The sequence below is a fragment of the Protopterus annectens genome, chromosome 12.part0 (assembly GCF_019279795.1).
Source record: "Protopterus annectens isolate FY-2018-M chromosome 12.part0, PAN1.0, whole genome shotgun sequence".
NCBI lineage: Eukaryota > Metazoa > Chordata > Ceratodontiformes > Protopteridae > Protopterus > Protopterus annectens.
The window spans coordinates 401668065-401694994 of record NC_056746.1 but is presented as its reverse complement, the minus strand read 5'-3'; the positions used below and the strand labels follow the sequence as shown (position 1 = coordinate 401694994).

Here is a 26930-nt window from a genome sequence, read left to right as displayed (position 1 = left end):
AATATGTGCACTTGCCATTATAAAGTGATATGATTTCAATCAAAGGATGCTATACTTCAGAACCTAAGGAGGAGGAATGAGCCCCTGAACCATGTTTAGTGAAAGTTAAATACCCACATCCACAACAGTCAAGACATTTTTTGTATAGGATTCTGACATTAAGCAGACATTCATTCAGCTGTTTGGATATTCAGCTGGAATGTCTATCAGTTTTAATTTACCTACACAAAAATATGGGGGAGGGTGGCAAATTTCCTACCCACAATGTATACCCTTCTGTAGAGATGTAGAAATCACCAAATGTAAAGCAAACTGGATCATCATTCTACTCCCTCCACTGCAGATACATAATGAATTCCTTTGACGGTCACCCTTTATGAAGCCACTTACTGTGGCCAGTAATCTTATCCCTAAAATCATTGTGCCATCTAAGATAAGGATAGGTTCTTGGTTTTTGCTTTGCAAATACATTGTTTATGCCATTGCTACAGAAGTGGAGAAAGCAGTCATATTATGCTTCAATCTTGTTCAAAATGTAATAAAACATCATTCACTCCCACGAGAATTATGGCAAGGTCAAAATCCTTCCCCATACAATGCAGACGTTTACTGTCTTTGGCACATCTTTTAAACAGTACCAGAAACACAGGTTAGTTTCTTATTTCTTTGACAGTTTAATGAGTAGAGTGTAAGTTGTTGTTTGTTTTTCGGCTTTTCCCGGTAAGGGGTCGCCACAGCGGAACTCCGGTCCACTAATGATTGGCAGTAGATTTTTTTTTACTAAACGCCGAGGAGCCGGCTTGACGCCCAACCTTCAAAGAAGACATGCCCATTTACGCACGCATGTCTTTCAAACGCGACGCAACCGGGGAAGACATACAGACTCCACACAGAAGACGCTCCCAAGCCCAGCCGGGAATTGAATGTGAGAACTTCTTGCTGTGAGGTAACAACGCTACCACCGTAGATTGTAAGAACTTCCAATAATTTACTTACTTTTGGTAACAGACTGCCTTAGAAAGCCATCTTTAACCATAAAGGAGAAGGTGAGGTCATGAAGTGTCTGCTTCCATCTAACCCAAGGAAAACCTCCTTGCTAAATGTTGGAAAACTCCCTTACAGCAGTGCTTTTAGGCTGCTCCTGAAAAGAGGTACTTGTCTTTGTGGTCTTACCTGGTTAACAAATGCAATAAAAAAGTCTGAAATGCTGGGAAGCAAAGTGTTTCACACCAAAGTAATAAATAAAATGCAGGGAAAAAAAACAAATATTTGGGTCCAGTACTTGAGCTATGCTCAAGTCTGTGAAGAAACTCTGAAATAATAAAAAAAAAATGTGAAAACAATGCTTTTACAGCAGGTAATAAAATCAACAAACAGGAAAAAGGGAAGAATAAATTACTGAAACTTACTGGTCTTGGGTAGGGTATTTGATAATGAAGCCCGATCTCTATCCTTGCTTTACACTCTTCCACACAGGCCTTAATAGTTTCTGGATCTGTTAACTAATAAAACAATTATAAAAATAATCAGAAAAAAAAAACACACTAAAAATGTAATACTGTAAATAATTAGTCTGAACCTGTAAAATGGTGAAGCTTGTCTCTTTCCCCTTCCGACAACCAACTGCTTCCTCTCATTGAGACCCTTTTCCAGTATTACAAGTTATTTAAAAAAAAAATCAATGTTATGTTGTCCCTATCTCACCTTTGTTCTCGCTGGTTGGGTTCGGAGCCAATCCTCTGCTCCGACACGGCAGTTTTACTATAGCTCGAGAGCTTATACTGGCTCGAGACTAACCCCTATCCCAACATGCCTAGTGGTAGCTACCCAGATCTCGTTTGCCGCTTCAGCGTCGAGATTGCGACTACTGGCTCAGGCCAAGTACTCAGTTTTTCTTATTTTGCTATCTTCCTTTTTTGGGTTATTAGCAGTTTAATTAATTTTGTGGTGTCCTTGTTTATACAAAACAACCTACTGAACTTCCTCAGCTGTTTCTTGTTTTTTCTTGGTTGTCATTTTCTTAGGCCTTGCTTTCCCCCTTGAGCCCTTTTAACTTAGAGGGTTCTTCTCTTCTTCCCCACTTTCTATTGGAGTAGCCATTTAAGTTAGAGGCTCTCCTATTGGGGGAGTCGCTGTTTTAGAGGCTCTCCCCCCTCCTCCTCCTTTTTCAAAAAAGTATCCTTGTTTCTGGTAGTGTTTGTAGTTCTGTTTTTTTTGCTAGCCATTACAGCCTTGTTTTTTGCTGTTTGTGTCTTCTGGTATCCAACATGTCCCAAAGAGTCAAAACCCTCTGGCTTTAAGAAGTGCGACTCGTGCTGTCAAAAATGTCTCTTACGGACAGGCACACAAGTTGTGTTTACTGTTTAGGGGCTGTTCACCTGCAGCACTCATGCTCTCTGTCACACCTTCAGTTCCAGAGTCCTGCAGGAGAGAAAAAAACAAACTGATTTTGCATGGCCTTCTAAAGAACCCTCAGGATCCTTGTCTCAGGTTCCTCAGTCAGCTAAACAGTCTGACAAACCTCCTAAACCATCCTCAACTGTTCCAAGTTCGGAACAACCAAAATCTGGTGTGAAATCTTCGGCTCTGTCAGTTCCCAGTGTTGGCTCCGACAAAGCTATGTCTCCAGCGGCTCCATCAGTGTCTTCTGAGCCAGTCCGGGCCCATAAAAGAAAGTACAGTTGTGTACACTTACCATAAATGTAGATGTTAGAGTGTATTCACTGTTGCAGTCATCAGACTTGGGTTATCCTGCCGGGGTAGCCCTCAGTCAGCCCGAATACCAGAGGCTTTGTATTTCTGAGTCTGTTGCTGTCGCTCCAGAACTGACATCAGGTCGTCACTGGTATAAAATCAGGCAGCCGATGCCATTACATCAGTTTTTCTTGCCCCAACTGTCAGGAGCCCCCAAATAGGGAGCTAGGCTATGGTGGAAGAACTCCACCAGTAGAAAGTAAGGGTCTATATCAGATTGTCGAAAGCTGACAAGTTCGAAGCACTAAACTTCGAACTTGAAAGTTCGAAATTTGACAACGTCGAATGTCAAAAAAAAAAAAAAACCCTTCAACACAAAAAAAAAAATCACTATGCAGGGGGCAAGCCCCCTTGCACCCCCACACCCTCCTGCTACTTAAATATACCAACTCAGAGATCTCACTACAGTGCAGTAAAGGGAAATATTCCCTTCCCGCACTCTATGGCGATCTCCGTTCTACGTTTCAACGTTGTTAGATTTCAAACTTTCAAGTTTGAAGTTTAGTGCTTCAAACTTGTCAGATTTCGACATTGATATAGACCCAAAAGTAAATACCAAAAATTCCCTGTAAGGAGAGAGGAAGAGAGAGATAGACAGACAGACAAGGGGGGTGGAGGGTGGGAAACCAGGACTGCAACAGTGAATACACTCTATCATCTACATTTATGGTAAGTGTACACAACTGTACTATGTTCTTTGTGTTTCACTGTTGCAGTCATCACGCTTGGGTTGATTCCCAAAGCTGAAGAAAAGGGTGGAGGCAGTCAAGAAGAATGGGGGCTGGCTAGGATGCCCTGCAATACTGAAGTGGCAAAGCCTGCCCTGGATTTGGAGAAGATAGGTAGGTGGTAATGCTTGATGAAGGTATGAACAGAAGTCCATGTTGCAGCCTCCAGGATGTCCCTGGTGGGGACCCCTCTGAGAAAAGCTGCAGAGGTGGAGGTTGCCCTGGTGGAATGCATCCTGACGGTCTTTGGGGGCGGTTTCCCGTGCTGTTTGTAGCAGAAATGGATGCAGTCTGCTATCCATTTGGATATTGTTTGTTTGGATATGGCCTTGCCCTCTGCCCCTGCTGTGAAGCTGACTAGCAATTGGTCAGTTTTTCTAAAAGATTTAGTCCTCTCCAAATAGAATTCGAGCTATCTGTGCACATCTAGAGAGTGCAGAATCCTTTCCCCCTTGTTTTGTGGGTTAAGGAAAAAGGTGGGCAAATGAATGTATTAGTTGAGAGCCACACTAGACACTACTTTAGGCATGAAGGATGGGTTAGTCCTGAGGGAGACCTTGTCAACTCTACCGCCATGAGTGCTTGTAGCTCTGAAACTCTTCTAGCTGAGCTGATGGCCAGAAGCAAGGCTGTTTTCCAAGAGAGGAATTTTAACTCTGCTGAAGCTGCAGGCTCAAAGGGGAGTAGGGCGAGCTTTTCCAAAGCAAACTAAATGTCCCAGGCTGGGGTAGGAGCTCTTCTGGGTGGCCTTAAGTTGTTAGCCCCTCTTACGAACTGTTTGATGAGAGGGTATGAGAAGAGAGGTGGCTCTGTGCTGTAATGAGCAGAGATGGCAGTGGCATGATTTTTTTATAAAAGAGAAGGACAGACTTCTGTGTAGCAGGTCTGCTAGGTAATCCAGGATGAGAGGGTTGTGCTGTTTCGGCTCCCTTAGCCTGGATCCAGGTGCAAAACCTTTTCCACTTGTCAGCACAGGATTTTCTAGGGCTGGGGTGTCTGGCCTCATGTATAACATCCAGGACTTGTTTACTTAGGCTGGCAGCTTGAGGAGAGGTCAGGGAATAAACCAGGCTGCCAGGTTCAGGGTCTGCAATTGTGGGTGCATGAATTCTCCATTCTTCTGGGTCAGGAATGTTGGGATCTGAGGTAGGTGCCATGGTGGCAGGGGTGACAGGCTGCGCAGCAGTGGGTACCAGTGCTTGCATGGCCAGTCTGTGGCAATCAAGATTGCCTTTGGTTTTTCCTCCCTTATTTTGAGCAGTACCCTTGAAATGAGTGGTAGAGGGGGAAATGCATAGATCGAGAGGTTTACCCAGTGGAAGGATAGAGCATCCACTTTCCAGGCCTTGCTGTGAGGTTCCCTGGTGCACAATTTGCTGAGCTGATGATTGGAGTGGGAGGCAAAGAGGTCCACCTTCGGGGTGCCCCATTTCTGGGTTACAAGGTTGAAGGTTCTGTGGTCTAGCTGCCACTCATGTGGGTCTAGCAGGTTTCGGCTTAAGTTGTCTGCCAGAGAGTTTAGGGAGCCTGGCATGAATTGTGCTAGCAGGTGTATTTGCATGGCTGAGGCCATGTGCCAAAGGGTCATGGTGAACCTGCAGGGAGGATAAGAGTGAGTCCCTCCCTGCTTGTTGATATACTACATTACTGTGGTCTTGTCTGTTTCAATCACTAGAGGCCCTGGGGAGAGAAGGGGTCTGAAAGCTGTCAGGGCGTCCTGAACAGCTAGCATCTCTTTTTGGTTGAAGTGCAGATGTATTTGATTTGGGCTCCAATGGCCCTGAATGCACCTGCCATCCAGGTGTGCACCCCAGGCATAGTCTGATGCGTCTGTGGTGAGGGTCTGAGTGGCACAGGGTTGTGAGAAGAGAAGTACCTTGTGGTTGCATGCTGCTGCCCACCAAAAAAAAATCTTTCCTTAGACATGGTATCACAGGTATGACAGTTTCCAGGTCTTGAGAGTGTTGACACCAAAGGCTTTTTAGGTACCATTGTAGTTTCCACATATGCAGTCTGGTATATGGAATGAGTAGAATGCAGGAGGTCATGAACCCTAGAGCTTGCAGGATTTTCCTTGCAGATAACTGGGTTCTGGTGGCTAGATGAGAGAAGTAGCCTGTCAGGTAGGCTTGTTTTTCTGGAGTAAAGAATGCCATCTGGGATGCTGTGTCCAGGCTTGCTCCCAGGAATACAATTTATTGTGTGGGGACTAGTTTTGCTTTCTTTTTGTTGATAGTATACCCCAGGGAGGTCAGTAGGTCCTTTACAAAGGTCAGGTGCTGTAGCAGCTTTTCCCGACTGTCTGCCTGAGTCAGGCAATCGTCTAAGTAGGGCTAAATTTGAATATTTCTTTGTCTGCAAAAAGCAATGGCTGGAGCCAGGCATTTTGTGAAAACTCTGGGAGCAGTGGATAAGCCAAAGGGAAACTGAAAGTGCATAAATCCTGACATGAAATGGATATCTCCTGCAAGATTTCCTTATTGGGATGTGTAGGTAGGCCTCTTGTTGGGTCTAGGGTGGCTAACCAAGCATCCTTGGAAAGCATAGGAAGAAGCTGCTGGAGGGTGAGCATTGTGAATTTTGGTATCACCAGAAAGGTGTTTAGAATGGAAAGTTCGAGGATTGGGCGCCGGGTGCCCTCTTTTCTGGGTACCAGGAAGAGTCTGGAATAGAAACGTTAGCCTATCTGGTCTGAAGCAACACGCTGTGTTGCCTCATCGAGAGCAGGGAATGGACTTGCTTTTTGGCCTCTGCCCACTGGTTTGGAGGAAGATCTGGCAATCCCTTTTGGGGTTGGCAGAGTGTGGAAATAAAATTTGTATCCCTGGGACACTATGTTAAGGACCCATTGGTCACTGGTAATAGAGGCCCAGTTGTTTGCATGGAAGGAGAATTTTCCTCCTAGGGGCACAAACAGGTGGGCAGAGGTAAGGGGTGGAGGTGTAAAGTCATTGTGAGTTCTTACCATAAGCGTGTGGCTTAGCACTCCCTGTTTTTGAAGAGGAGGAACTCCATTGCTTAGATCTCTACATTCCCTGGGACTGTTGTCTGGGGGGTCTGCTTCCCCTGGGTCTTGGCTGAGCTGGCCTGGAGGGGGCCGGAAAGAACCAGTACTTGAAGGGGCAATGCCTACTGAACCTCGGAGACTGGACCTGTAAAAAGTCTGTCTGCACAGATTTAGCTTTTTCTTCCATCTTTAAGACCTCTTCTGCCTTGGTGCCAAACAAATGTTCTTTGTTCAATGGTGCGTCCAACAATTTTGATTTGACATGGTCTGACAAGGTTTGTTCCTTAAGCCAAGCATGCCTTCTAAGGACAGAACCAGTGAATGCTGCCCTGCAAGATGCTTCTAGGGTGTCATAGCCACATTGCAAGGTGTGCTTAGTAACTTCGCTTGCAGAATGCATAAGCTCATGTAATTCTTTGTTTTCTGCACAAGCAGGAAAGGAAGACATTTTTTGTTTGAGGAGTTCCATGGTATGCTGCTAATATTTTGTGGAACTGACAATTTAGTGCACTAACAGCAAGAGTTGCAGAGGTGTAATACTTTTTTACCCCATCTGTCTAAAGCTCGGGAATCTCTGTCTGAGGGGGTGGGATTCTTAGCTGAGGTTGCTTAATTCTTTTAGGTCCCTGGGAGAGGACCTCTGGGTCAGCAGTAGGATTTTTGAAAAGGAAATTGTGAGAGACAGGGACTCTGTATTTGCCGGTCAGGTTTCCTGGGAGCAGGAGGAAGAGTGTCAGGAGTCAAATTCCATAAAAACATCATCCACAACATCCAGGACAGGAGGAATGGCTAAAGGTCTGTGCTGTGGTAAATCTAAGAATTCCGAATCTCTTTTTAACTGAGGATAGTCCTCACATTTCCATTGGAAATGCTCTCAAAGTATGTAGGGTTTCACCAAATTAAAAATCCTCGGGAGGAGAGCCAAAAGGAAAGGATTCCTCTGCATCAGAATCCTCATAAGCAGAGAAGGGTTGCATGTCTTCATATTCAGAAACTTCAGAGTCATCGGACTCCTGTTCAGATAAAACTACTGGGGACAAGTCTCTTTCTTTTAGAAGGGGTAGCCTGGCTTCCCTAATAAGCATAACGAGGTCTTCCGCCATTTTAAGCATTTGAGATTGAGGCATGGAAGCAGGTGCCTGAGCTTGGGTCGTCAATTTTTTTAGGCGTAGTTCATACCCTGGGCCTTAGAAACTCGGTAGTTTTAGAAAGAACTGAAGACACGGTAGTGCGAAGAACTTCCTTAGAAGCCAGTGCCTGCTCAGCGGCTCCGGACCCATTCAAGGTAGAGACATCCGCAGGATGCTTAGTCGAAGAGTCTCGTGGCATACCGACTCCGAACGGGTCTCGGTAGCACCCTGCAAATCCATAGAAGTGGGCATCAGGGGCTGCGAAAGCACCTCACTGAGGACCAGAGAACTGATAACTAGCTTAACAGAAGTGTCGTCAGCAGTTTTGGACCTGTGCGGTCCTGTCTCTGTCCTTATCCTTACTTTTTTTGGAAGATCGGTAGTCAGATGGCTTACCAAAGCCATATTGGAATACAAGGACTGAGATAAAAAATATGTAGCTACAATAAGGGCCCGACGACGTATAGTTCCGAGCGTCAAACAAAGCACAAAAGCGACAGCGAGGGACATCGTGGTCTGGGCCTAAACAGGTGACGCAGTAAGAATGGAAGTCTTGCTGTGATATTTGCTTTCCACAGGCGAGACAAATGATAACTTTTTCTGACATCGGTTACAGCAAGAAAAAAAGGATCCCAATGGGGTACTTAGCTTTAGAAGACTTCAACTTCAGTTTGGAAACAAAAACTCAAATAGTGGCCGACCGGCACTCGTGCAAACTGCTTCTGCTTCGGGCTCCACAGCAAGAAAGACTGATGTAATGGCGTCGGCTGCCTGATTTTATACCACTGATGATCTGACGTCAGTGCTGGAGGGACAGCAACTGATGCAGAAATACTAAGCCTCTGGTATTCGGGCTGACTGAGGGCTACCCCTGGCAGGATAACCCAAGTGTGATGACTGCAACAGTGAAACACGATCATCATCCAGGATTCCCTCTTTGGAGCCGGTGCGCTCTGCTCCACAGTCTCCTTTGTTGCAATCTGTGGCAGGCAAGTCACCGGTCTTCCTCTCACTCCTCTCGGTCCTCCAGGCTTTCGGATCATGATGTGGAGAGTGGTTAATAGGCTCCTCAAGTCACAGGCACTTACCACATTACTATAGAGCCCAGCCCATAAGGAATTTGCTCCTTCAACCCATTCAGCTTCTCTATCAGTTCCTCCTCCGACTCTCTTGAGCTCAGAGCTGGAGTGCATGGATGTCGTGGTGGTGGAACTGTCGGCTCTGGTTACTTCGCCTTTATCAGTTCCGACTCCCACTCCGATCTCCTCTATGCCCAGTCCATCGAGGGATCTGGGCGCTGCAGCTCTCTCATCGGCTCCAAGTGGGGCAGTGGCATCAGACTCTTGGCTGACCCTGCTCTCCCTCTCGGAGCTTCGGCGCAGGTGAGCTCTGCTCCCACATCAGTCTCTGAGCAGTCGCTCCCGGTTCACAGGAGATCTCCAGGCTCTTTGGAGTCGGAGGCTCCTTTGGGTTGGGACAGTGGCACCTTCGAGGTGATGAGCGTGCTGTCTCCTGAGACTGCTCCACCCTCGGCTCCATCGGCTTCTTCTCCCTTGGTGCTTGTGCCTCCCTTTGACCCTCCTCCTTCCTCCAAGCTTAGGGAACCTATATCACAGGACGCCCCATTGGGCGATTCCACTTCTTCCGAAGCCTCCCACGAACATTTGGAAGAGGTCCCTCGGAAGAAAAAATGTAAGAGGAAGCATCTGGACTCCCCTGAGTCCATCACTTCAGACACAGACTTGGATGAATCAGAGGGGTCCCCACAGTCCCCCTCTGAGAATATCTCCTATAAGGACATCTTGGAAATACTTAGAGGGGTGGCTGGAAGTCCCTAGCCACTTCTGAGGATGAGTCTGTCTACCTGGACGCATTTGGTTCCCAGCCCTCCACCTCTTGGGTGTCTCTGCCTTTTGACCCACTTTTGTCTGTAGTGAGTCGGAAGGCGTGGAGCGCTCCAGAGACCTTGGAACCAGTTCCGCGGAGACCAAATAAATTTATAACTGCCCCCGAAGACAAGTCCTTCCTTTCTAAAGGGGTTCCAGTTGGTGCTATGGTGGTGGCAGCAGCCACTAAGAAGGAACTTGCAGAAACTTCATCTGTCCATCCACCGAACAAGGAGTCCCATACGATGGACAGGTATGGGAAGCGTATGTTCTCTCCAGCAACCCTTACTCTCAGGTCGCTGAATTTGTCACACTTCATGCAACTTCAGTGGGATCTCCTAAAGGAGTTGGGACATACCCTGCAGGATCCTACAGCTGAGGGAGTTGCGAAACTGGGAGGCATCCCAGCTTGCGACCTTGACTTCAGTGGTTAACTCCTCCATGAGGCTCATTTTTTATGCGGCAGATGGAGCGAATAGGGGAGCAGGTACCGGAGTTGCTTTGCAGAGACACTCCTGGATGCGCCTTTTGTCAATTTGCGGAACCCTTCAAGTCCTCCTTTACCAATACCCTTTTTGATGGCTCATCCTTGTTTGGGCCTCAGGTAAGAGAGAGACTCACCAGGTGTGAAAAGGATGGGAAGACCCTCTCTCTGCTGTAGGAGTCCATTCTTCCACTCCATCTAGACCCTACCCTAAAGGTGAGAAGAGTGGGAAAATGTGGTTTCGAAAATCCCAGGGAGCATTGCCTGATGCACGTGGAGAATTTTCCTCCAGGGGCAGAGGGGGAAACAATAACGGAAGACGCTGGCATCGCAGCAGGGGGGTCCACAACAGCAGGGCGACAGAGATACGTTCGCTGCTAGGCCCTTCCAGCACTCCTGAAGGGAGGCCTGACTGTCCACCTCTGGAGGCAGTCAGGGGCAGAGTATCATTGTATCCAACAGCCTGGCAAACTATTACGAAAGATATAGCAGTACTGTCAGTAATATCCAGGGGTTACAAAATTCCCATTTCCCAGTTACCCTCCTCAAGAGCAAAACTTTCAATCACAGATGTTCCACCCAGTCTTTGGGATCAAGCAATCCTAGAAGTACAAAGATTGCTAGAAAAAAAAGGCCATCAAGAAGTCCCCCCAGACCAAACTGAATCAGAAACTTACTCACGGTTCTTTTTAGATCCAAAAAAGACAGGGGACTGGAGACCCATCTTGGATCTCAGCAACTAAACAAATCAGTAAAAAAGCAAAGTTCCGGGTGGTAACACTGCAGTCCATTCTTCCCTTTTTGGGTCAGGACAATTAGACTCCATTAGTGCTCCATTGATTTCCAGGATGCATACTACCACATAAAAATGGACAGGCGATCCAGGACATTCCTACGCTTCAGGCTGGCAGCCAGTCATTACCAGTACAGAGCTCTGCCCTTTTGTCTCACCACAGCCCCCAGGGAGTTCACCAAGTGTATGGCAGTGGTCACGGCTCACCTCAAACGTCTAGGATTCCAGGTGTTTCCATATCTAGATGACTGGCTCCTCACTGCTACCACCAAGCATCAACTGATCAAAGCACGGGAGTACACAATTAAAACCTGTTCCCAGCTAGGCATCACCATAAACTACGAAAAGTCTGCCTTGTTAGTCTATTACCTTCATAGGGGCAGACCTAGATACAAGAGCCATGATAGTAAAGCTGCTTCGAGACAGCAAGTTTCATTCCTCATGAAAAAGAGAGTTCAGGCAAGGCAGGTATTGAAGGTCTTGGGCTCAATGGCTGCAGCAATTACTCTAGTCACTATGGCTCGCTTCCACATGAGAATTCTGCAGTGGCTTCTCTTTGCTCAATGGTCATTCCAGGATTTACCAATGTCACATATGATCTCGATCACGGAATCCTACAAAAAGGACTTAGTATGGTGGCTGGTCTCCCCCCAGGTGACTCTAGGCAGACCCTTTCTACACCCCCATCCAGTAGCCACAGTGACCACAGACACCTCCCAGACAGGGTGGGGGGCATTATCTGAGACAAGACTGTCCAAGGAATGCGGCAGCCACACGAGTACCACTTGCACATCAATGTTCTAGAGATGAGAGCGGTGCTTCTGGCATTGCAAGCACTTCAAGATTCTCTACCTACCGGAACTATTGCAATTCAGACAGACAATACGTCAGTGGTATGGTACATCAACAAATAAAGCGGGACCAGATCTTACCCCTTGTGTTGGAAGGCCCTTTCAGTATGGCAATGGGTGAGGTCTTCCCAGCGCTTTCTGACCTAGATGCACATTCCCAGGAAATCCAACATGATAGCAGACATGCTCAGCAGGGCTATCCTCATGCCTCATGAGTGGTCCCTGTAGCAAGAAGTTGCGGACTTGATTTTTCACAAATGGGGCTTGCCATGCTGCAATCTTTTTGCCACTCCCCTCAACAACAAATGCAGCAGCTACTTCGCCTTAGTCCCCCCACCGGGACAGTCACCCAGGGGTGCACTTGTTCATGATTGGCTTCTGGGACTACTTTATGCCTTTCCACCTTTTCCTCTGATCCCCAAGGTACTTCAGAAAGCAAAGGCACTGGGTTGCAAGCTCATCCTCATTGCTCCTTATTGGCCTCGTCAGATATGGTTCCCGTTTCTCTGCCATCATCTACAAGTGGTGCCTTGGATAGTGGACCCAGTTCTGGACCTCCTGATGAATCAGTCGAGCGTACTCCACCCCTCCCTCCCAACTCTCAAGCTGACAGCTTGGTTTCTCCACTTCCATTCATAGCCAGGCTCCCCAACATTTCCCCGGCAGTACAGCACATCATGGTGTCTTCTCACAAGCCCACTACCAGAAAGATTTATACTAGCAAATGGAAGAAGAAGTTCTCTTATTGGGCAAATAATGATATTGATCCCTTCACTGCTCCTTTTCCCAAGATTCTTGATTTCCTGGCCGAAACGTTAGAACGAAGGGCAGCTGCAGCTACCATTAGGATCCAACTGGCTGCCATCTTCAATTTTCATGTGGGAAAGTTGGGTTCTAACATCATGTCCCATAAGCTGTACAAAACCCATAAGCTGTACAAAACATTCTTACAAGATACAACACTTTTACTGCCCCCGGTAAGAGAACATTCCCCCCTCCGGGACTTAAACTTTGTTTTAGCCTCTCTGGTTCTTCCACCCTTTGAACCAGCATCATCTTCTTCCCTGAAATTTCTGTCTTGGAAAACCCTCTTTTTGACTGCCATCACCTCAGCTAGACAGGTTTCTGAATTACACGCTTTATCTATTCACCTGCCATATCTCATCTTCCACAAAGATAGAGTTTCTCTCAGAACCAATCCCTCCTTCTTGCCAAAGGTGTGCTCAGAGTATAATTTAAATCAGTCCATCGAGCTTCCAGTATTCTTTCTCCAGTTATTGCAATAAGGCAGAGTATAGACTCCACCAATTGGATATTCATAGACAATTACGCTTTTATTTACACAGGACCAAGGACTTTAGAAAATCTGATCAATTGTTTGTATCCTTTGCTGACAATAAACAAGGTTCTCCAGTTTCAAAAGTGACCTTATCAAAGTGGCTGTCAGACACAATCATCTATACTTATGATTTGCATAACAAAAAGCTTCCAGGGAAAGCCAGAAGACACTCAAACCAGGGCCTTGGCTACCTCTGTAGGTTTCCAAGCCAAATTGCCTTTAGATTCAATATGTGCAGCAGCAACACGGGTAAATCCTCATACCTTTATCACTCATTACAAAGTGGATGTGGTCTCCCGGAACAGGGCATCCTTTGATTCCATGGTCTTGAAGAGTTTTGTTCCAGTGAGCCGTCCAAGAACCAGGTGCCGGGGACGCGGTCCCAACCAGCAAGAACGAAGGCGAGATGGGGACAACAAAGTTATGTACCATGTTTGTTGTCCTTCATCTCGCCTTCCTTCTTGCGTCCCCCCCCCTCCTTCCCCCTTCCTGGAGGATCGAGAGGAATTCCTTCATTGGTTAAACTGGCTGAGCTTCCTGTTGACATACCAGGTTAGTGGACCATGCTTGCTGTTCCTTTTTCCTCCTTAACCTTTGCATGTGGATTGTTCCTTCATACATAACTTTTCCTTTTGTGCAAGAGCTTAGTAAAAATTAGCATTTTACTTTTATGGTCTAGTGTGGGCGATCACAAACGAGATATGGGTAGCTACCGCTAGGCATGTTGGGATAGGGGTTAACCCAGAGCCAGTATAAGCTCTTGAGCTATAGTAAAACAGCTGAGTCGGAGCCAAGGATCAGCTCCGAACCCAACCAGCAAGAAGGAAGGCGAGATGAAGGACAACAAACATGGAATGTTATGGTAGGTACATAACTTCTGTTTTTTTGTGGTCTGATTTTAACAATAGTTTCTGAAAATACAGTTAGGAAAAATAATTGCCATAATCACACATGCTCAATTAAGAACATCTGCTGTATAAAAAAAAAAAAAAAAACCTTCCTATTGAAATATTCGGACTTTCAATGCAGAGTCCCAACTTGCCAGTGGAAAAAAAAAGACTGATAATGCAGGGGAACAGCAAATATCTAACACTGCCCACCCCCTTTAATCATGTTTTTTGCAGGTGGGCAAACATATATACCAATTCAGAGAACTATTCCTTGGAGAAAAGGGAATTTTTTGAGAAATGGCAATCTCAGACGTAGTATATTTTTAGTCCAGATTCTTGGCCAATTCGGTCTACACGTTATGGGACTCAGTATTCTGTGTCCCGACCTTTTCAATGGATACCAAAACAAAATGCTCACTGGGTTGTACCATCAGACAAACTGCAATCCTAATCTCCATCTCCTTAACATAAAGACATCCTATGAGCAAAAGGATGCTGTTTAGAGCTGCAATTAACAGGAGGAACTGAGCTAAATAACAACTGTACACTGCATGCCCAGATATATTTATATATTGAAATTCCAGAAGATGGTGACCATGAGAAAAATTCCAAATAAAGGACTAAAAGTGCTGCTGGAAGAGATGCCATAACAGAATGCACTCTGGAAATATCCTCATACACTAAAAGACTAACAACCTAAAGACATGTGATTAAGCACATCTATTCATCCCAAAATAACTCTAACACTATCCTAACTTTGTTACAAGGCAGCTTATTACTATAATGACTGAATAGCAGGTTCACAGGGCTGGAGAGCTTATACAAATGACTGTGTAGAACAAAGCACTGTGAAGCAAATTAAATGTGTTCTTGAAGGTCAAAGATCTGAAGAGCCAAGAATGTGTTTCAACACAAGTTGTGGACTTGTTCAGTAATTTTTAGTTTATTTAAACAGGGCAATGGTTATTATTTAATTTCTAACCAATGAATAGTGGAAAAATGCTAATTATATTCACATCACTGACGAGTCACTCACATAACGTAAGGGTATTTAGATAACTATTATGAGTGGTGACAAGAAGTGAAGATGTCACAAACTAACATCATTTGTGAATATGCAGATTCAACACTGAGGCAGATGATACCTGCCATGAAACCATCAGCTAAAGCCCAACTACAGGTGTCGCTGGGAAAAAAAATCACACTGATTAAAGGTTTGGAGAATTAAGACATTTAAATTTTTTAAACCAAGTAATAAAATAATTCTTGTTAAAGTAAAACATTGCCTTTTCTCTTTGTCTTTAACATCAGTCTGGAATAAAATCGGTATAGAAGTCTTTAGAGCAAAATATGGAAAGCTTTAGATGGCATGTAAAGAGGAGCAATCTTTGAAAAACACCATGCCATGATGACAACGAGATCATGTTTCTGCTCACAGGAGATAAAAGATTTCCCTGCATAAGGCACTGGATAATGTTTTGTTGACCTGGAATGCAAAATTGACACAACAAAAGTCCTTGCTTGTTCTCAAAATGCCATAGCTACTTTACAAAAGTGAGTGGAGGTGTGCGAGTACTCTCAGTTTGCTGACATACTACATTACTGTGGTGCTACATGTGACAACCTGCAGCTCCCTGGGTTTTAACAGTGCCCTGGATACTGAAAGATTCAAGTGAACTGTCATTACCTCCTTGTAACTGATGACATACCATCTCTAAAAGGCAGAACACTAACCTGCACCCCCGAGGCATGGAATTGGGCTCCTCAAGGCATCTGCAGTTAGTCTCTGGTCTATAACAGGAGAGATGAAATGGATGACTTGATTTGTTGAAACCTGGAGTATCCCTCAATTAAATTTTTTAAATGAGAAAGGGACAAGAGGAAAATGCATACTCCAATGAGTGAGAACTCTAGTTTTAAAGCTTTCTAACATACCATTTCTCCTGGGAAGCTTTGCACTGGACACCATCATGGCAGATGCTGAAGCAGTGTGCAGCTCAGAAATGTCCAGGCAGCCATACTTTTTTTTGGTAAAATGTAGGATGAATTCCAGCATCTGTTGCACCCTGTCCTGAGGAAGAGAAATTACTGCATGCTGCTGTGTTGAAAACTGTACCCCCCCCACCCCAAACAAAAAATTTTGGCTAAAAGGCAACATTTATCAGAATTTCCATTGCTAACAGTGAAGCCTTGACTCTGACAGCACTGGACTGTCTACACAACATAAAGTTTCAAACTCTGGCTGGAATCTGCATTATACATCTGGGAAAACTCTGCAAGTGGTGGAAAGGCTAAACGAAAAAGAGACAAATATGAAGTGGAAATTCTTCATAAACTCTCAACTACTACTTGTGGGGCTTGTGTTGGTTTGCAAATATAAACATACTGAGTATCCACTGTTGCCACAAATGCTTTTATTTTGAGACAGTATGGTTTGCAGTGTTAAAATTTCACATTTTACTTGCAGTTATGAAGTAAAGTAGTCTTTATTCAAGAATTCCAAATTAGGCTCCAACGTCTTCCAATCTTCCACAATCTCGCCAGTGTGTCGATGTGCCTATTAGGACAGGAACAAATGGGCTGTAAAGCTAAAATTGATCTCCTAGAAGGGGGACTATAGGAACATCTCTTTTACCATAAAGGTCCAGAAAGAAAAATTAACATAGACATCCTATCCAATTTACACTGTCTTGCTAAGGTACACATGGTAGACCAAGCAACAGCAGTGCAAATATCTTCCACTGAACCATTACAGAATGCTACAGAAGTGGCAAATGCCCTTACAGAATGACTGTCAGAGTTGTTTACCATGCTTAAAGCAAAGCACTCCACAATTAGGCAGCCATTGGAAAGGTACTGCAAAAAAATATATATATATACTCTTCTGGCATCCCAATCTTTAACCAACAGTTGACTTTCTTCCCTAGTGGAAGCTGTTCGAGAGGCACAGAATGAAAATGACATTCTCCTGGATTGAAAGACTGCAGAAAAATACAAGGGCAAATGAATGGACTCTAAAGAGAAATGATGAGCTGGTGCACAACGGAACCCTGTCCTTATAGAACGCAAGGCAAGATGGCTAAACTGATAAGGCATGCAAGTTCATTTGTCTGCTGGAGTTGAGTGCAAATAGAACACAATGTTCGAAGAAAAAAATCAAATCTGCCATATCTTCTGGCTCAGACAGCAGCAACACAAGTTATTCAATACGAAAAAATTGCATAAACAGTGTACCTAACTAAAGTCTGAACATGGCAATGCCTTTAAATCTTGCCCATGTACTGCCCTACCCCCAACATAGAATTTAGAGGCCAGGTAACTATAATGGAATAATAATTACACATGAGTAAAACAATTATGACAACTAACCAAGGACTAGCACCAAAGGAGTGAAAAATTAAACTTAATTTCTGCAAATTGTCTAAGCTGTGAAAAGTTTCCATCTGTCAGAGTAGGTACTTGAATTGCAAGTCTTTTATGAAACAGTGAGGACAGACGATCATATCCATCAAAGAACCTAACTTAGCTGCTGTAAGAATCAGAACAGCCAAGACATCAACATGAATGCATATAACAGGGAAGGATAATATATTCCCAAAGAATGAGACAAAAGTTTCCTTGTCAGTGGAAAAAGTGGAGAATGCAGTGCATGATCCCACTGCAATGGAAGGCTCAAGTACCTTGGTCAAAATGGGATACCAAGATTAGATTGCTCTGGGACAGCTTTGCCGTCATCAAAAGTCCTGGCATGGCATATATATAGGTGAAAATGCATACAGAAAAGCCATTGGTCAAGGAGCTCTTAGGGCATCCACGGGGCCACCCCCCCAGATGAAAATAAAAAGCTAAATTACATTTGGTCAAGGCAGAATAGGAACAGTTTATCCAATCCTTGAAGTAGAACAGCACAACCTTCTGGATGAAAGGTCATCAGCAGGGATCAGAGTGCACTGCTCAGCTAGAAGTAAAAACAATACGATTCTCATGGAATATGAACTGCAATCTGAAACAGACCCCAAGATACAGCCCGTTCACAGACTTGCACTGCTACTCTATGAAGTGGAAAGGAATAACTCTTCCTCAGATTTTGATCCACTGTATCACCAGAAAATCATCTGACAGGGCTTCTGCACATCCCTCAGAAAGAATTTTCCCAATACTTGCATACTCAACAGGGCTGCTTTTCTCTGTAGCACATTTACATCCATCCTGGTTTCCAGGAGTGACCACACAATTTGGGTAATATGGGTACCAGTATAAGCATCTTATCTGAAGAATCATCATCAGTGGTAAATATTTCAAGATGTAGTTTCACAGCTTTCCTACTAGCAGGTTTGGAGAATGAATCAGCCAAAGTCCTTCCTTTATGGCAAACATATCTTGAAAGGAAAGTTCAGTGCATCTGAGTCCTGCTTCCACTGCACCTCCAATATCTACAGCTACACTATGCAGTATTATGAAAGGAATATTAGAATCAGTGTCTACACATGGACCAAATCAGAAGGGCTGGGACTAATGTTCATATCACTTCTCAAGGGACAAACATACCAAGCAAGTATTTGAATTTATAACTCAAAATCTATAGCATACCTCCAAATTATTATAAGCTTGGAAGGAACAAGCTGTGAATTCTTTTGGTTTGCCATTATTCCCAGAAACAGGAAGAACTGTAGAGCTGAACAATACCCTGCCAACTGAGGCAAATTAGGAGTCAGATGCCCAGGTACAGAAGGGTTCTCATTCCCTTGAGATGACAGGGAGACAGTACAAAGCTATAAGCCAGGTAAATACTCTGTGGGTATAGCTGAGTAAGACTGCTAGGTCTTGAACTGAAATTGGCTAGTTCCATTTCAGAAGCCTAAAACCTGCCAAAATCGCTACTGTATGCGGATGTGCACAAAAGCATTGTGCACACTCAAACAGCACATCTATTCTCTTTATAAAAGGGAGGTAATATCTGTAGTCTCAGACCAGGCAAAAGATCTATTTACAAATACAGTTGTTTTGTTGGCTACTAATATCCAAAATAGTTCAATGTCCTTATCTTTTTAACCTAAAAAGTGAAAGTAAATTTTCTTGTTCACAGTCTGGAGAGCTCTTTTTTTTTAAATAGCTTTTGCAGAGCCACTCTTGCTGAAATGTGCCCAGCAAAGAAGTTGACTGTGTAAGGGAGAAAAAAAAGTCAAGTGATAAATGCTGGCCTCATACTCATGGGTCCCTGGTAATGTGTTGCCAAGCAGAAATGTCAAGGAACAACTTCCCATGGATTGCCTCCTGAGAAAGACTGCCAACATGGGAATAACAGTTGCGGGCAGATGCCCTTGAGCCAACCTGCATATGCAAAGTACCTTGGAATTTGTTTCAGACACCTTACAGCAGATGGCTAGGTGAGAACTGCTGGTCTCTCTACTGTGGTACACTTTATGGAGCCTAGTGGGATCAAGATGATTACTGGCTCCTCTGCAAACTCCAAAAGGTGCACTCTAGAGGATGAAATTTCAACCCATAGCAGAAAAAGACTAACTGCTTTAGTCCTTTACCTCTCTGGATGCACAGCTTGGATGTGGCTTTCCCTTTTAGTTCCTACTAATAGGGTGCCATCCATAACACTACAGAAAAGGACAAATTCAAGTGCAGGGGAGAAGCTACTTTAAAATTTAACACCCTCCTATCAGTGGGGGAAAATTACACACCAGCATTCAGATGCTCCTGCAAATTACTCCTCTGTCGTTTTACTGCTCTAAATACTTTAGGTAATTGTAGCTGCTGTTTTTGTTTCCTCTCACTGAGCTTGAGTATTAAGAACATTGCCACAACCAACATTGCACGTAGAGAGGGCATACATTGTTTATCTGTGTTTTTACTGATGTAATTTCTCCTCCCTGTGGTCTGTTTTTATGTTTAATCATCTTGTGGTGCATCTGTGCGCATATGTACTTCTCCCCACTCCGAGTGGTTTGCCTTATCACTAGTTTACAGTGGTGTACCTTCATTTTTAGTTTGTCTTTTAACAGACACAAAACTCTGTCTCAAGCCATCTGTTCGCCTTTACTGGGCTTGGAGTGTAGCTTCACTGGATTTGAGAAGGCCCAGACTGGAGGTGTTGCCAGCTTTGTTCTCTTCCCCAGCCACCCCCCACAGAGCCATATATTTCACAATAGTATTACCTGCTTAAAACCATATCACTCAGTATCGAAACTCACAGAACATGCATCTACGGCCCATCCCTACAGGAATTCAACTGCTCAACACAGGAGAGCTTACCATCTCCCATTACTGCTAAGGGTCTTAATATCTTTCCCAGATAAGATTTGTCCATCCCAATTATTCCACTTCTTGAAAAAGTTTCAATAAGGAGTAGACATCAATGCAGCATGAAAACTCTGGCTTATGTCAAATTTGCTATTAGGTATGCCTGTAGAGCCAGTGTTCTTTCTCACCCAGCTGGTCTTACCTTACTGATAAGCAGTACATGAAATGCACCATTTCTGCTACATCTTGTAATAGGAGACCCTGTCTTCAGTTGAGCAGCTGCTCCTTGCAAATATTCTCCCTTGTCACCCTCAAGACATATAATGCATTTCAATCTGTTTCTCCCTAAAACTAAGCAGCATTGCAGAAACACAGCAAGCAGCAATAACAAATAAATACAGCTCAAAGAATAAAATATATTTATTAGATTTTGACTACCTTCTACATCTTTCTCTTCACAAAACAGAAACTACCAGACACTTTAACCCATCACTCATATCTCACCAGTAACTCTCAAAAATATCCAACAAACCATACACACAATATAGCACTAAACAATGATATACCCACACCTAATCTCTCTAGTACTCCTCAACCCACTTACACAAATGACAACTATAAAACTTGCTTCTCCTGTACACCACTTACAACAGCCCCTCCTTTTTCATCACTTGTACACCACTTACAACAGCCCCTCCTTTTTCATCACTTACAACAGCCCCTCCTTTTTCATTTCATCACAAATTTACCCTCAGTATCCTTTCAACCTCTTTAGCTACAAATATGCAAAAACTAACCTGAAAACAATACATCACCTCATTAGAAACAAATCCAAATCTAAATGGTATTTCGACCTCTATCACTGAGTCACTCATATGAAACTCAGCAGCTACGGCCATCCAAACCCAGGCCCTACTACTATGTCACAAAATGCATCACTATCCTCCCCAAGTTCAACACCACTAGCTATAAGGAAATCTGACATAATAATGCTTAATATTCACCTAGAAGCATTTGCAACAAACTCTAAGAATTTCAAGCATGTGTAGCATTTTACAACCCTGATAAAGCTGTAGTCACAGAAACCGAACTAAAACTTCAAGAAAAGACAATGAGATACTACCTCCAGGTTATAACATTTTCAGACATGACAGAAGAACCTTTTCAGACATAACTTCATGTATGGTATTCTTCTAAATTTCATACTCTGTCTTTTTTAATATTTAATATTTATAGATTTGTTACCTGTTAACAGACTTATGTTATGTCATGCTATTACTTGCTAGTAGACTTATGTTATCTGTTGATTATATCTTTGTAACTTTTGTGATAATTGTTAATTTTCTGGAGATTTTTCTCCTCAGGTCACCACTGAAAATGGGCCCCTGGCTCAGCTGGACTAAAACCGGTTAACAAATGTCAATAAATTAAATACATTTAAATTAAATAAAACAAACAATGAAGTGGAAGCATAGCAATTATATACAATAACTCCCTAGAACTCAGCCATTACCCACATTTAGAAATACAGAACACCTCACAGCACATTTCAAACTTAAAAACAGAAAAGCCATCAACAGGAAAAAAACAGTAAGATTACAGAACAACTTCTGCATTGGCTAAATAACAATATACCCCATGAAATCATAACGGGTGACCTTAACATAAACAAATTCTAAAGACACAAAACACCCCCATCAATGAATCTATTCAGTTTCTCACAAATAATAAAAGATAAAACCAGGACACAACACACAACCAAGGAATTCAACTTGGGACTGGATTCTTACAAACAAACCAAACAACAAATTCTTCCGACTACCTTGATTGACAGTATCAGTGACCATCTACCCAATTATGCTGTCAAAAACCATCCCAAAATATGTAAACAAGTGCGAAATATTAGATACAGTATTAAATCAAGTGACTTCATCTCCAAAATCAAGCTCTACAACTGGAATATCCTAAGACCGTGGCACTAGATGATGCTGTAACCCATTTCAATAATACTTTCCTAAACATTTTCAATAGCAACACACCACTCAGAACTAAAAGAATTAGCTCAAACTCTACAGCCTAATTAACAAGGACAGCAGGCAAAGTCTTATTCAAAAAGAGATAAAAGCATGGAAAATACGGTCTAAAAACAAAACTCAGTCCAGCTACTAACACTTTAGATATTTAAGAAATCTTGCAAAAAAAAAAGTTAACAAAAAAATCCTACTTCATCAACCTTCAATCAACACACCAAAACAATCCCAAGCTATTTTGGTCCTCCATAAACTACCCACACACCAACAACCGAGACAATATAGCCACCCAGTTCAACTCTCACTTTATAAACTCAATTTTCTCTCTTACTAAACAAAGGCCTCCCACTACCCTCACTATTCCAACATCACCTGTTAACAATACTTTATCATTCTTTCCATTCAGTCCCAACTAGCACCATAAAAAATACATACAAAAACTCAATCCAGCATCCTTAGCAGCAGACAACTTACCAAAAGATTACCTAAAACTCGCCTCTGAAGCCCTAGCCTTCCCTGTTTCAATACTAAGTAACCGGTTCTATAACAGAAAACCATGTTCCAGCCATCTTGAAGAAATCTTTCATAATTCCACTTCACAAAAGTGGAAATTCATCTACCCTATTCAGCTACAGGCCCATAACTATACTACCACCATTATCAAAACTATTAGTAAAATATATCCACTCCCAGCTCCTCAAATATCTTACCCAAAACAATCTTCTCTCCACAACACAGCTTTTACCCCAGTCATAGCACAATTACTATTATTAGCTTTACCAATGCGAACAACCTCATTAGAAATAATGGCAACAAAGTATTAGCACTCTTCTTAGCTCTGTCAAAGGCCTTTGACACAGTTTCCTATCAAAACCTTTTTAGTGAACTCTCCTCCCTAGGTCTAAATAAATCATCTCTCACCTGGTTTCATAGCTATTTCACAAATAAACAACAATCAGTAAAATAGAAACAAGAATTCTTCTCTTTCCTTCCTGACACAGATGGAAGTTCCACAAGGATCAGTACTCAGCCCACTTCTACTTAATATATTTGTAAAAAACTTCATACTGCCACAAAAAAGGAAATAAACTGCAGTATGCAGGTGATGCAACCCTCATCTGTTCTGTCCCAAGGCTACAAATCCTCCAGGAAATCAATTGTCCTTCTCATTTGTTGAATCTTGGTTAGGCACTGCAGACCTACTTCTAAATGCAAAAAAGTGTTTTTCTACCAAAACAGTTTAAAACTCAAAAACATTATTTTCATGCTGTCTCATCTGATAATACAAAAACTGAAACTAAGCCAAGTTACTTGGAGTACTCCTACACGACAAATTCACATACGGCCAACATATTCTCCAAACTATGAAAAATACACAAAAAACTAGGCTCCCTATAGAGAGCAAAACAGTATCTTACAGTATCCACAAGAAAATTCACAGCGGCAACCTACAAATTTCAATCTCTATTGTATGCTTCACCTATCTTCACTCATCTCAACTATACCCCCAAGTTCAAACTTGAGCTATGTTACAATAAAATAGCAAGATTTGGCACATATTCATTTCATAAAGCCCACCACTGCACAGCACTAAATGACCTAAACTGAACAAAAGTCCCAAATCAACTAACCTACTCTCAACTCTCAACTCAACACTGTGCACAAACTTGTCTACAAGCCATCTTATCACGTCCACATAACTATGGGTATTGCAGAACCAATTTGTGTGTGGGTACATAATTTACACCTATATTCTTATAGTTTTCATTAATTTCATATCCTGAAAAAAATAAAACTGTGTCAGGTACAAAACAATATCTGCAAATATAGCCAACCTTTCTTGATTACCATACCAATTATATTCTTGTATTTCCCTTATTTTGCCAATAGCTCTAAATATAAAACAAATAAAGGGGAAGGAAGACACCCCTGCCTGGTTCCTCTGTTTGTACACAGCTTATCTGAGGGGAACCCTCTTACTTTAATTCTTGCCTCTGATCATTCATATATCCTTGTAATTAACCTTATTGTTGTATCAAGGAATGCAAAGGTTTCCAATGCCCTACTCATACAATCCCAGCTTACTCTATCAAATGCTTTCTCTGCATCAAGACCCACCAACAGTTGTATTTTCTTACACTCTGCTTCTCTCTGGGTCATCATTGTTCTATTAATGTTGTCAAATGTTTGCTTTCCCCTCCACAAAACCACACTGATCCATATCTATCAATTTTGGCATTACATTTGTCATTTCTTTAGCTAGTACAGGCACAAACACTTTATAATCATGATTTAAAACTGAAATGTGTCTATACGAAGCGGAGTCTGAAGGATCTTTGCCATCTTTAGGTATTACAGCTACCACAGCTTTCTTACAAGATGCTGATGCTTCCCTTCATTTTAAAATGCTGTTAAACAAAATCTTCCAGATCTTTCTCACTTTCTTCCCTCCTAATTTCAAAACTTCTATAAGAATACCATCTGTTCCTGGAGGCTTTCCTGAAGATTAATTATGCATCACCGTTTTTATCTCCCCACCTCCTATCTTAATGGTTACTTGTTAAGTTTCTTCTAACTCTAACCTTGGCATAATTAGGTCTTCCATAAATATTTCCATTTGTAATCTTTCTTGATTTCCAAATGTATCTGCTTTATACAAGCTTTCATAAAATGTCCGGAATGCCTCTAAAAATCTCTATAAGATCTTTAGTTATTTTTCTTACAATTTCCCCAAGTCTGGTAACAACCCTTTCAACATTCTGATGCCTAACTCATTGTGCTCAAAGTTTTGTGCTTTGGAGTTGTCAAAAAACAGTAGTTTGACTACAATCTTTCTAAATTCTTGAATACTATCCAGATACTCCCTTATTTTCTCTTTAGCACTCTGCATTTGCTCCTCCTTTTGTTCTCTAAGATTCCCCTTATTCCACAATACTTTAACCTTTGCCGGCCCTTCTAAGTAATTTCTATTACCTCCTAACTGTATCTCTTTCTCAACCTTATTTTTAAACTCCATTTTCATTTTATCCCAGTCACTAGCTATAACTTCTGAAGCTATTTCTAGCTTTTCCAATACCCATCAAATAAGTTCCACTACCTATTCCTTAAATTCCCACCTACCTGTTAAAAGAAGGAAAGTGCCAGTGTCTTATTTTAACTTCATTACCCTGCATTTTTATCTTAGTTTTCACTGGTGTATGCCCAAAAAGCGTTATTGGATATTTTTCTGGGCTGGGCGATTTTTTCTGGCTATACTGCTCAGACAAGCTCCCCGTGGTCCTGCAGAGTGGTCTTAGCTACAGAGAACTCAGAAAAGCAACTACTTTCTGGATTTAAGTATCTTTGCTTTTTTTCACTTGGAATAGCTTCTGTAGCTTACCCTGAACTAGCTTGAACTGTTTTTTAACTGTTTGCTGCATTATTTTAAAATCTGCACTTAAAGTTACTTTTTAGTCAAATCTGATCGAAAGTTTGTTTGTTTGTCTGTTTAATTTAACTGTTGAGGCTGCCCACTAAAGTGTGCTAGCCTGTGTAACTGATTTATCACTGTTTCTGCATTTTCTGTGTGTTTCTATCAAAAAAACAAAAAAATAATCCTTGTTTTCCCGCCTCTCCTCAACTAGTTTAGACCAGTTTACAGGCATTGCTGTATTCTGGGCTGTGGTGTAGTTCCTGTGTTGTCCATTACCTTACTTTGATAGAGGGAAGCTTCTTTGCTCACCAGTGGGAGTGGGGAGTCTTGAGCAGCCTACCTGTCCCTGTAGGAAGTGACCTCAGCACAAGAAGCTGTAGTAATTGGTTGTTTTGGACCATTTCTAGCTCTTTTGTAGTTCACTGTTTAAAATCCGCGTTTGCACGGCTTTGCGCGGTTGTGCGCATAGTGCAGCGCCGGTTAAACTTCTTCTGGCTCCACCAAGTCTGCTCTTCAAATTTTCCCTTAAGGAAGCCCTACTCTTAGTATAATCAGACTACTGACTATATTATAAGCCTAGCACTTGTTCTCAATACTTCTCTACTAAGTAAGCACTCTCGTACTAAGTAAAGCACTAAATCTACCTACCACCCCTGTGAATATCCACTTCCCTTAAAGGTACAGCACTCCCTTATACTGTTCTAGCATGTCGAGTGGTAGATTACTGGCGTCCTCTCCAGTTCAGCTGGTCAATCTGGGTATCTTGAGACAATGCTACAATTGTCTCATGTACACAGACAACCCTCTCCTCCTCCCAACAAACACAAATACATGTGAGAGATGCAACTATATAGCCAAACTGGAGGCTGAACTCTCTCAACTCAGGGCTGGCATGACCAGACAGGAGGAGATGGTAACCACACACACAACAATCCCAGTCCCACATAGACCTACCACAACTGCAAACCAAACACATAAAACACAAAGACATACACGGAGGCTCTAATAAAAAACTTACCAAAACAACAGAGGCTCCCAAAGCAGACATCCAAAAATCCACCACCTCAAAACAAAACACATGCAACACATACTTCAATAAATCAGTGTGTCAACCAATCACAGCCCTTAAGGCCAAACACCATGCCTGATACACTAGTAATAGGTGACTCTACAGTCAGACACACTGATGTCCCGCTGACCAGGCTGAACAAGGAGAGGGTGACTGTGAGCTGTCTATCGGTAGCTAGGATCAGCCACATAACACACGCACTCAGGTCACTCCAAAGCAAGTACAAATATGACTCCGTCATTGTCCATGCTGGCGTGAATGACCCGAGACGTACCTCCCTGGACTACATGAAAAGAGACATAGAG

The 26930-nt window shown here is 42.8% G+C and overlaps 1 protein-coding gene across 3 annotated transcripts in view; it reads right to left on the bottom strand.

Annotated features, from left to right (window-relative positions):
* The window catches only part of LYRM1 (LYR motif containing 1), a 229517-nt gene that overhangs the window by 75278 nt on the left and 127309 nt on the right, over positions 1 to 26930 (bottom strand). For all 3 annotated transcript variants that reach the window (XM_044089507.1, XM_044089506.1, XM_044089508.1), the window contains exon 3: positions 1410 to 1502. In XM_044089507.1, the coding sequence (XP_043945442.1) occupies positions 1410 to 1502 (93 nt within the window). The remainder of the gene's footprint in view (positions 1 to 1409; positions 1503 to 26930) is intronic.